Consider the following 12500-nt stretch of genomic DNA (forward strand, 5'->3'; position numbering starts at 1 on the left):
GGAGCTTCATCATCAGCGCTTACTGAAATCATGAGGCACTCCACAGAGTTCACAGTACACACACACACACACATTTACTGCCCCTACACAGCGGTGGCGATCATCAGTGTTTGTTTCATGTTGAGTGTAGTGTCGTGTACAGAGTGATGACAGAGCATGTGTGTGTGTGTTTTCTGCAGGCCACACCTCCAGATTTATCAGGACTGCCCTGGTAACACACACACACACATATACAAACCCTTCATCTGTAATTAAACACACACACACACACACACACACACACACTGATTTTCACTTGTGCTGCAGGTTTGCCGGCAGCTTGGACCGCTCCGGTGCGAAGGCTCTGCTCAACTCTCGCTCTGACGGAACCTTTCTGGTGCGACAGAAGGACGCCGGAGAGTTCGCCATCAGCCTCAAGTACACACACACACACACACACACACATGCAGATACACACTGACTGACTGACTGAGCTGCAGTGACACCTGCAGTGACACCTGTGTGTGTGTGTGTGTGTATGTGTGTGTCAGGTTCAACATGGACACCAGACACATAAAGGTGACGTACTCAGAGGGCCTGTACAGAATCAACGAGAAGAAGGCCTTCAGGGGGCTGTTCGTGAGTATTACTGCTAATGTACCCTCACTGTTAGCATTAGCATTACCGTTATTAAAGCTGTTGCTGCTACTGTACCCTCACTGTTAGCATTAGCATTACCGTTATTAAAGCTGTTGCTGCTACTGTACCCTCACTGTTAGCATTAGCATTACCGTTATTAAAGCTGTTGCTGCTACTGTACCCTTACTGTTAGCATTAGCATTACCGTTATTAAAGCTGTTTCTGCTACTGTACCCTCACTGTTAGCATTAGCATTACCGTTATTAAAACTGTTTCTGTTACTGTACCCTCACTGTTAGCATTAGCATTACCGTTATTAAAGCTGTTTCTGTTACTGTACCCTCACTGTTAGCATTAGCATTACCGTTATTAAAGCTGTTTCTGTTACTGTACCCTCACTGTTAGCATTAGCATTACCGTTATTAAAGCTGTTACTGTACCCTCACTGTTAGCATTACCGTTATTAAAGCTGTTTCTGTTACTGTACCCTCACTGTTAGCATTAGCATTACCGGGATTGAGGCTGTTACTGTTACTGTACCCTCACTTTTAGCTTTAGCATTACCGTTAAGCCTGGTTTATCCTTCTGCGTCGAGAGATCGGTGTGGTGTGTGTATCTATGATAAAGCGTGTGGTTTGATGCCATGTCTCGGGGAGCGTGTACATTATTTCCTGGCTTACCTCAGTTCATTTTCATTTGAACTGAGTTTCTTCGCTGGTGTTTTGTTTTTTCTAAACGCTTCCGTGTAGTTACATTTTTTGTGAGGTGCGCGTCAGTGACAGCCACGGGGAGGGCTATGTGTCCACATGTAGGCTGCACCGTAGCATAAGTGTTTGCTTGACGCAGAAGTATAAATCAGCCTTTAGCATTAGCATTACTGCTACTGATGCTGTTTCATTACAGTACTCTCACTGTTAGCATTAGCATTACTGTTACTGATGCTGTTTCATTACAGTACTCTCACTGTTAGCATTAGCATTACTGTAACTGATGCTGTTTCATTACAGTACTCTCACTGTTAGCATTAGCATTACTGTAACTGATGCTGTTTCATTACAGTACTCTCACTGTTAGCATTAGCATTACTGTTACTGATGCTGTTTCATTACAGTACTCTGACTGTTAGCATTAGCATTACTTTTATTGATGTTTTTACTGTTCAAGTTAGCATTATCATTACAATCATTGTTGCTGTTACAACATAGTTCCCTACTGAAAAATACTGCTTAAACTAAGCTGGTTGGCTGGTTTTAGCTGGTCAAGCAGGCTGGTTTTAGAGGGGTTTTGGCCACTTCCAGGCTGGTTTCCAGCCATTTCCAGTCTGGGCATAGCTGGGAGATGAAAACTGCTGATGCTGGTTTAAGCTGTATTTTCAGTAGGGTATCATTACAGTTCTTGATGCTGTTACCGTTAGTTACAGTATCCTTCCTGTTAGCATTACTGTTACTGATGCTGTAACTGTGTAAGTTAACACATTATTACAGCTAGTGGTGCTGTTATGATTAGTTACAGTAGCCTCAATGTTAGCATTAACATTATCGTTAGTAATGCTGTTAAATTTACAGCTCCCTCACTGTTAGCATTACAGTTGATGCTGCTGTTGATTACACTCTTACGGTTAGCATTATCAGTTACTGTTACAGTATTTTTACAGGTACAATTATCATCAGATATGTCACCGCTACACTGCTGTTGTTGTTGTAGCAGCACAAGTACAGCTGTTGTTACTGTAGTTCTGCCACTTTATAGTTGTTCTTAGCTGTTTGACAGTATTAATGAGGACTTTAGGCATCCCTTGCAGTGTGTGATGCATGTGTGTGTGTGTGTGTGTGTGTGTGTGTGTGTGTGTGTGTGTGTGTGTGTCAGGAGCTGGTTCAGTACTATCAGGAGAACTCGCTGAAAGAGTGTTTCAAAGATGTGGACTCCAGACTGCAGACGGCGTACAAACAGCCTGAGCAGAGCACAGCGGCTCACAACAGCAGCACACACAGCACAGGTAACACACACACACACACACACACACACACACAGCACAGCGGCTCACAACAGCAGCACACACAGCACAGGTAACACACACACACACACACACACACACACACACACACACACAGCACAGCGGCTCACAACAGCAGCACACACAGCACAGGTAACACACACACACACACACACACACAGCACACACACTCTCTCACAATTATAAACACAGTCTGACCCTGACCACCTCTTTCTCTGTGTGTGTGTGTGTGTGTGTGTGTGTGTGCAGGTGCGAGCGAGCGGTATTTCGGCACAGCTAAAGTGCGCTATGATTTCTCTGCGCGCGATCGCACTGAACTCTCTCTGCGGGAAGGAGACACGGTCAAGATCATCTCCAAGAAGGCTCACAACGGCTGGTGGAAAGGAGAGGTGTACGGCAGGGTACGACACACACACACACACACACACTTGTCTATGTCACTAAGCGGGGACTGCAGCTCTATTCTGGCCAGGAGCTCAGAGTTTGTGCTGGTTTGGCTGTATATAGAGCTGTTCTCAGAGGGTTTGTCTGCTTTCTAGTATAAATATCAACACATCCCTAAACATTATTCTGCTTCCCTCATCGTCTGAGTATTGTGCTGTTGCAGGTAAATCTCTCTTCATTTTGACTCGTTGTTTCTGGAAACAGCACAATCCTTAATACCTGTCCAGAAAATGCTTCTTACGTTTAGATATCTGGAGGAGAAACAGCAGCAGAGCTCTGAGTATGGGAGCTGTTTCCTGCAGTGTTTAATGAAGCTGGAGTGATCATTCACACTACTGAAACTGAGTGTTTTTACTTTATACAACAACACATGCTGAGCGGGGACCTGAAGCTCTGAGCGTGTTCAGGTGTCCAACAGGAGACCTTCATGCACTGCAGACACACACTGTATTCAAGTCTGAACACTTTTAACATGTATATATATGATTAATAGGGTGGCACGGTGGCACAGTGGGTAGCACAATCACCTCACAGCAAGGTCTCTGGTTTGAGTCTCGGCTGAGTCTGTGTTTCTGTGAGGAGTTTGCATGTTCTCCCTGTGTTGGCGTGGGTTTCCTCCGGGTGCTCCGGTTTCCCCCACAGTCCAAACACATGCGCTGTAGGGGAACTGATCAACTAAACAGGCCGTAGTGTATGAGTGTGTGTGGTTGTTTCCCAGTACTGGGTTGCAACTGGAAGCACATCCACTGTGTAAAACATATGCTGGATAAGTTGGCGGTTCATTCTGCTGTGGTGACACCTGTTTAATAAAGGGACTAGGACGAGAAGAAAATGAATAATAAATGATGTGGATTGTCTTTTCCTAAAGCTTTAAAATAACACACACACACACACACACAGGTTATTGTGTAGTTTCTTGGAAACATTCATTAATTTTCTTGTCGGCTTAGTCCCTTTATTAATTCAGGGTCGCCACAGCGGAATGAACCACCAACTTATCCAGCACATTTTTACGCAGCAGATGCCCTTCCAGCAGCAACCCATCTTTGGGGAAACACCCACACACTCATACACTACGGACAATTTGGCCTACCCAGTTCCCCTATAGCGCATGTGTTTGGACTGTGGGGGAAACTGGAGCCTGGAGGAAACCCATGCGAACGCAGGGAGAACATGCAAACTCCACACAGAAACACCAACTGACCCAAGGCTTGAACCAGTGACCTTCTTGCTGTGAGGCAGCAGCACTTCCTACCGCTCCACTACGTCGTTCTTTGAAACAAAGTTTGGGAAACACTGTAAAGCAGCATGCATGTCCTGATATTAAAACACACATTAAATGAAATATAAAACACACATGATCGAGATGTGAAGTCGTGTTGATCAGAATACAGATTAGCAGTAGATCATTTTAAAAGTTTGCAGTGAGAGTTTAACCTCACGATTCTGACTTTCTCCAAACAGCATTGATGTTTTATATCAGGATTGATGCTTCTGCTGCTGAATTCTGCGTGTTTAATGCCAAAAATGCCCAGATGAGTGTGTTCTGGTGTGTGTGTGTGATACGAGTGTGCACTGATGATGTCCTCAGCTCTTCACCAGTGTATTACGGTTTATTTCTCTTCATGATCTAATGATCTGTCCTCTCTCCTGCAGGTCGGCTTGTTTCCAGCTAATTATGTAGAGGAGGAGCATTCAGATTACTGCTGACCAATCAACAGCTCCATCACTCAACACACACACACACACAGCTGCAGGAGTCAGTAATTCAGTGGATGTAATGAAGTTTATTCTGATTTAAAAATAAAAAGCTCTTCTTGAACACACAGAGAGACTGGAGTATATATAAATATGAGTTTATTTGCAAATCATATCAAAACAAGTCAACTGAACACACTTTCAGACTGTGTGTGTGTGTGTGTGTGTGTGTGTGTGTTCGTTCTACTGGTAATACAGCTCGAGGTTCATGCCGTCGTGGATTTCATCTGTTGTTCAGAGTCAAGGATATTAATGATAACTGTACATCAGTAAACACAGACGGTTCACACACACACACACACACACACACACTCTATGTACTTTTCTGCATGTACATGAGCAGCGACAGCTCTTCCTAAAGCACCTGTAGATTATCAGCGGCAGCAGGTTATACTCAGTGGTGTGTAAGGATACAGTCGCCCAGAGACACGTGGTCCTTGAAGATGGTGTACCTACACACACACACACACACACACACACACACACACACACACACACACACACACAGATGATTATTATAGGATGAATTCTCATATTCGTCAGTGCTCTCATGTGTTCAGTCATGTGTGTATTGTTAGTCTTGAGTGTGTGTTGTGATGAGGTGTGTGTGTGTGTGTGTGTGTGTGTGTGTGTGTGTGTGTGTGTGTGTGTCATTCTCACCATTTCTTCAGCACAATCTTCTCCCACCGTGTCCCAGTCTGGGCCGCGATCAGCTTCTTCAGGTCCCCGATAGTGTCCTCCTGACTGACACACACTCCGTCAGGAATAACAACACACACCTCAACATCACAACACACACACTTCAAAATAACACACACTGCACACACACACACACACACACACACCTGCAGGACTAACAACACACACCTTATCACAACACACACACACCTGCAGGACTAACAACACACACCTTATCACAACACACACACACACACACACACCTGCAGGACTAACAACACACACCTTATCACAACACACACACAAACACACACACACCTGCAGGACTAACAACACACACCTTATCACAACACACACACACACCTGCAGGACTAACAACACACACCTTATCACAACACACACACACACACACACACACCTGCAGGACTAACAACACACACCTTATCACAACACACACACACACCTGCAGGACTAACAACACACACCTTATCACAACACACACACACACCTGCAGGACTAACAACACACACCTTATCACAACACACACACACACACGCAGGACTAACAACACACACCTTATCACAACACACACACACACACACACACACACACACACACACACACACACACAAACAGTCAGGACTAACAACACAGACACCATCAGGAATAACAGCACACACTTCAACATCACAATACACAGTGCACACACACACACACACACGCGCACACCATCAGGATTAATATACACCATCACGAATAACAAAACATACCTCAACATTATAACACACACACTGTCAGGACTATAACAACAACACACACCTCAACATCACAATACACACAAACACCATCAGGACTAACAACACACACTTCAACATCACAATACACACACACCATCAGTGGGCCTGTTTCAGTAAGGAGGTTCAAACAACTCAGAGTTTAAACTTGAACTCTGAGTTGATTTACCGAGAGATTAAAAACTCTGAGTTTTCGGTTTCAGAATAGCTGATCTGAGTTGGGTCAATCAACTTCGAGTAGACCAACTCAGAGTTAAGCGCGCACACCGTGACTTTAAAAAGGCATTATCAATAGAGCGCAGATATTACGACTATGACTATGGCAATATCTTATAAAAGAGATCACCATTTCTTTCTCCAGCTGAACTTGATCTGCTCATGCAAAGTTATAGCAAATATGAGCGTATATATTTGAAAAGAAGCAACCATCAGTGAAGAAGAGACAGTTAGCGTGGGAAAACAGCTGCTCAAGTTAATGCCTAATTTATCTTTTTAAGTATTTAGATATTTAAGTATAATAAAATAAGTAATGTATTTGTGACGTTTATATTTTTTTTCTAAACTTTTTTATACATTTATTAGTTTTAAATGATTTAACAGTGCACTTTTGTGTCTGCCTTTTTTATTGATCAAGTGATAGAGGTTAATATAACATTTAGAAGGTAAGCAGTACTAAAAAAATTTTTTTAGAAAGAATAATAATCCCATTAATCTAGTTACAGTGCATGTCGAAGGTGAATTTAATTTAATTATTTATTAAAAAAGGATAAGCCATTCTCGCACAGTTCTTCTGTGTGTGACTAAAATGTAGGCAATAGCTTTGTTTCCATCCAAATATATTACATAAATGTTTGTGCAAAACTGGAATATTGCATAAAAGATGCGAATAAAATTCCATCCAACGAGTCAAAGAGAAAAAAATTGTCACTTCCTGATTAAACTGGCACCAAATATCAACAGTAAAAACAGAATTTACTGTGGTAGAAGAAGCTGCGTCAATTAATTCTTTATTTAGCCTAATTAATGTACTTGCGCCTCGATGTCAGAAGACAATGCTGAAACACAATGAACACGTGGGGGCGTCTGTAGCCATGAGACGCGGAGACTCTTGACACGCACCAGACGTTCGGAGGTAATTAATAATATACACTAATACTGAAACAGTTAAGGCATTTTAGAATGACTAAAACAATATTTTTTTGACATGTTACAGTGTGCTCAGTCTGCTGGTTTGTTCATTTACACACATTTTCATTATCATATGATCATGATCTTTTTTTAATGTACATACTGTAATTTGTTCAGTAAAAGTGTTTCCATCGTAGTTTATGCGCACATTTTCTATCGAATAAAAGTTTATCCTACTCAGTTATGCGCGTTTTTTATGCATATTTTAAAAAGTTATGTGCATCATGACGTTTCTATCAATCGTTTTTATTCACGGATCCAAAATAAGCATAAAATAGGTGGGTGGAAACGCAAGGCTAAGGCAAGAAATACCACTTCATCTTTAAAAAAGGGGAGGAGACCGACAGAAACTCTGAGTTTAGAGAATAAAACCTGCTTCTGACCAGGTTAGATTCACAGAGTAAGTTACCACAGTAACTGACTCTGAGTTAAAGTTACCTCTCTTTCAGAAACAGGCTTGACTTACCCTGCTTTCTCCAGTTTAACAAACCTGCCATTTTGAAACGGAAAACCCGGAGTTTCTCTCATTTCAGGGTTAAAATACTCTGAGTTTTCAGTTAACCTCCTTTCCGAAACAGGCCCCAGGACTAATAAACACCTCAACATCCCCCAACACACACACACTCACCAATAAGACCAATAATACAAAACATACACACAAATCTCAACAACACACTGCACAAATAAGACAAACACAACAACTACACATACCAATTAGCAACAACACACACTTTAATAACACGAACACACCACACCTTGGAAACACACACACACACACACACACACACATTTTAACAACACCAAAGAACACACAATTTAACGACACCATATAACACAATAAACACACTACAAAACTACACACACACACACACACGCTAGAGATGCTGCGTTTTCAAAGGATACTTGCATTTGACTCGAACCTTCTTCCCCAGACGGTCATTACACACCACCTCGATCATCTCTGAAACACACACACACACACACACACACACACACACAGATCATCATCATGTGAGCTCTATTCAGTGTTCATATCAGTGATCGTGTAAATATCATCATCTTCATCATCCTCTTCATCATGACAGCAGTTAGCTCAGTCTGATGCTCGCGTTGACGCTCCGCGGCGCTGCGGTTACAGGACTGCAGCATCTGTGCCGTTAAACGCGGCGAGTTTCCTCTAAGACCCTAACCCCCTCCGCTCTCAGATGTGTTGGGGTGTAAATACTCGATGAGCAGACTGAACTCTGGCGCTCGTGTTTACCTGATTCTGCTGCTGTTTGCTTCAGGATAGAATCAGTCGCGTTTCTCTCTTTCAAGCGTGTGCCGTAAAGCAGTGCCGTGAAAAACATCCGCTCACATTTGACCAATCAGATGCGCGAAAGTTTGACTGACAGTGAATGTCACCAATAGTCTATCAGAAAGCGAGAAGAAGGCGGGGCCGCTATGGCAATAGTCAGAAATCGTTTTAAGAGTCGTGAGTGTCTTTTTTAAAAATTGTGGAAACGCTGTCATTTAATAATCTAATATATAAACGTTTATGTGTGTTTTGTGCTAAAAATACCGAGTGACTTGCATATTATTAGCAAAATACTAAATTATAGATTATATGAGCATAATTATTGTCAGGCATATTTAGATTAAGAATCCTTTTACGGCTGTATTCAGGGATCAACCCAAAATCCTCTGTTAAATATCAATAAAAATATTGTAAAATACGATCGTGTGTTGTTTAATATTATGTAATCAGTCAAGACAAAAATAAGTGATTTGATTTTAAGATACACATATATCTGTTGAATTACACACACAAAGTTGCTTTTGTGATTTTTACTACATAAATATGTTATTCAAATACTTTTAAATCAATAAAAATGTGCTGTTTACAACAACTTTAATTTATTCCAATCACTGAATCGATCGTCTCTGCAGGAAATATAGGCGTTATCAGATCAGTAGGCGTGGTCAAAACTGTGGGGCGTGTTTTACTGTGTTACCTGATTAGCTCACGATATTAGTGCCAGTTCTCTATGTCAACGTGATTTGTGAATCTTGAGTTAGAAACGCCCACCAGTTTGAAAACACCCACACCGGTCAGAAACGCCCACTGCAGCGGTAAAGTCTAGATGAGATACAGCTGCGGATTTTTTGTAACTCTGTAAAATAATAATTCATATTTTTCCGTTGATTTTACGTTTGGAGTAGGAGAAGTAGTTTTTAATGAATAATACTCTGTATAATTACTGTTTTTACATTACTGTGAGGGTTGTGTTTAGGTTTGGGGTAGGGATAGACTGTTATAAAATACATTTTGATTGTTGATTTGATAAATTATATTATGGAGGACGAAACCTGCAAAAACATTAAATGAATAAATCCGCACATATATGAATTAATGGGTAAGTAAATCCATAAATTCATCCATAAATTCATGCATGAATAAAATAATAAATAAATATGCAAATAAAAAAATAAATGTATATACAAATCCACAAATTCCTGCATTGATAATTTTAAATAAATAATACTGCAGGCAAATAAATAATTAAATAGATTACACAAATGTTGGGGAATAAGAAAATTCTAAACTGAAAGTTTATTTCCTCATTTCAAACATTTATTAATTCCTTGAATGTAGTTCCCTATTTACTTTTCCTCAGATCAACATAGCATTGTCTTATTCTCCCCACCTTCATGTAATTTATTCATTTGTTTACCTGCCTGCACTTTTAATTATTTATATATTTATTTGGGCATTTATATTGTTTTATATACATTTATTTATTTATTTGCATATTTGTTATTTTATATATGCACAAATTTATGGATTTATTTACTTATTTATTTGCGTATTTATTTATTGTTTTTGCAGGTTTCGTCTTCCATATAATTATTATAGAAGTTAATAAAAATAAGATGAATACATAACATAAATATTTCTCGTTAACGTCCGGCCGCAGCTGTATCCCTTTTAGCTTGTGCGGGGTTTGCAGCGCTCTCTGCCGGTCAGTCCACTCACAGCAGCCGCGGAGCATCAGATCAGCGCCGCCAAACCGAACCGAGCCGAGCCGTCCTGCAATCATGTCCGACGACGAGAAGCTGCCGTCCGGCTGGGAGAAGCGAATGAGCCGCAGTTCGGGTGAGTCCGAGAGGCCTGAAGACGCGTTTAAACCCGGAACAGAGAGTGTGTGTCTGTGTTTGTGTTTGGTCGCGTGCATGAGGAGGCGCGTGCTAAACGGCTAACAGCAACCGACACCGAACCGCCAAAAACAACCGAGCCGATCTGAAGCCCGCTGAGAGCCGCTGGTCCTCACACACACTCACACACATTCACACGAGTAGAAGAGTCAAACATCACACAAAACATCCTTACACACATATAACCTGATCAAACATGTTAATTCTGAACGCCGTATTAACGTGAAGACCCGCTCCGGTGTCGAGGGCCAGAACACCGGCCATAAACACAGACATAACGGGTAAAATGTCGCTCGACACCTTCGCCATTGAATATTGCTGAATCGTTGCATTCTCTGTGTTTTATTAGATTATACACACTTCTTGTTTGTGATCTGTTTACTGATATTGATATGTAACTTAATGTGTAATAGTCATCAAGATCAGCTCATCACACATGGGTTAAAATGCTAATAATAATGATAATTTAGATTTATTGAAGATTACTTCACGTACACGCCCACTTAAACAAACAGACAAGCATATGAATGTGGGACTGAAGTGTTTCCCAGTCCTTCTTGCAGCACATCACATCACTCATTACAGCATAGACAACAACAACAACACAACCGCAGTACTTATACTACAGCATATTAATGTGGCTAATCTAAAGCTAAAGTTGTATTTACTCAGCAGTACTTTGTTTATTTGATCGAAATATATAAAAATTATAATGGGAAATCAGGTTAGGGTAATTAGACAAGTCATTGTATAACGATGGTTTGTTCTGGAGACTATCGAAAACAAATGTAGCTTAAAGGGGCTAATAATATTGAGCTTAAAATGGTGTTAAAAAATTAAAAGCTGCTTTTATTCTAGCCGAAATAAAACAAATAAGAGTTTCTCCAAAAACAAATATTATCAGACACACTGTGAACATTTCCTCAATCTGTTCAACATCATTCAGGAAATATTTAAATAAATAAGAAAATAAATTTAAAGGGGCTAATAATTCTGACTTCACTGTATATCTACTAGAAGAGACAGAAATATTACTTTAACAACTGTATTGTAAATAAATCATATACACAGTTTAATATTACTGTTATTATATCACAATAAAATTAGTGAAATGAATCTAAAAACTGATGCTAAATTGTCAGTAGTGTGTGTGTGTGTGTGTGAATGAGTGTGTATGGATGCTTCCCGGTCATGGGTTGCAGCTGAAAGGGCAAGGCATGGTAACCATGTTTAAGGTATATCACAGTTTGGAGTAAAATCACCAAAATTTTCTGTAATACTGTTTCTAGGGTGTGTGTAAGACTTTTTATTTACTTTTTTGTTTGTTTTTAGGACAGCAGTATCTCCAGGAGAAAAATATCTGAAGATGCTGTGTTAACTTGTAAAGAAATCAGTGTTTCTGAAACTAATGAAGACAGCAGAACTCAATGACTCATTTCAGTTATTCAGCCTGACTTGTTCACTGCTGCAAAATGCTATAAATCTTCCAAAAAATAGAATATTTTGTTTTCAAAGGGGAAAAAGTTGTTGTTTTTACCCAGACATTTCAAAAGAGTATATTTTACAGCAGTAAACACAATACTGAGAAACCCTGACATTTTTATCCAAGCTTATCTCACCGTCAGAATCTTATTCCGGCCCATGCCTAGAAAGGGCATCCGCTGTGTAAAACATATGCTGTGTAAGTTGGCAGTTCATTCAGCTGTGGCGACCCCAGATTAACAAAGGGACTAAGCTGAAAAGAAAACAAATGAATTTAAAAACTGAATAAATATAAATGTACAGAAGTAAATACATAGACTAGACTGGGC

At 40.4% G+C, this 12500-nt stretch overlaps 3 protein-coding genes across 8 annotated transcripts in view; 2 read left to right on the forward strand and 1 right to left on the reverse strand.

Moving 5' to 3' along the window:
• Positions 1-4903, forward strand: part of LOC137494316 (proto-oncogene vav) — a 41415-nt gene extending 36512 nt beyond the window's left edge. For all 4 annotated transcript variants that reach the window (XM_073908592.1, XM_073908598.1, XM_073908582.1 and 1 more), the window contains 6 exons: positions 180-211; positions 307-417; positions 531-618; positions 2485-2614; positions 2882-3033; positions 4733-4903. In XM_073908592.1, the coding sequence (XP_073764693.1) occupies positions 180-211; positions 307-417; positions 531-618; positions 2485-2614; positions 2882-3033; positions 4733-4786 (567 nt within the window). In that variant the 3' untranslated portion in view covers positions 4787-4903. The remainder of the gene's footprint in view (positions 1-179; positions 212-306; positions 418-530; positions 619-2484; positions 2615-2881; positions 3034-4732) is intronic.
• Positions 1-8829, reverse strand: part of zgc:66388 — a 22370-nt gene extending 13541 nt beyond the window's left edge. For 2 of the 3 annotated variants that reach the window (XM_073926121.1, XM_073926167.1), the window contains exons 1-5: positions 8756-8829; positions 8398-8455; positions 5495-5578; positions 5249-5286; positions 5007-5061 (exon numbers count right to left, since the gene is read on the reverse strand). In XM_073926121.1, coding sequence (XP_073782222.1) covers positions 5018-5061; positions 5249-5286; positions 5495-5578; positions 8398-8453 — 222 coding nt within the window. In that variant the 5' untranslated portion in view covers positions 8454-8455; positions 8756-8829 and the 3' untranslated portion in view covers positions 5007-5017. 3 annotated transcript variants of the gene reach the window in all.
• A 1697-nt stretch (positions 8830-10526) lies between these two features.
• The window catches only part of pin1 (peptidylprolyl cis/trans isomerase, NIMA-interacting 1), a 5137-nt gene continuing 3163 nt past the window's right edge, over positions 10527-12500 (forward strand). Inside the window, 1 exon segment of the mRNA NM_200748.1 lies at positions 10527-10630. Within this exon segment, the coding sequence (NP_957042.1) occupies positions 10573-10630 (58 nt within the window). The 5' untranslated portion in view covers positions 10527-10572.

This window comes from Danio rerio, chromosome 1, assembly GCF_049306965.1.
Source record: "Danio rerio strain Tuebingen ecotype United States chromosome 1, GRCz12tu, whole genome shotgun sequence".
NCBI lineage: Eukaryota > Metazoa > Chordata > Actinopteri > Cypriniformes > Danionidae > Danio > Danio rerio.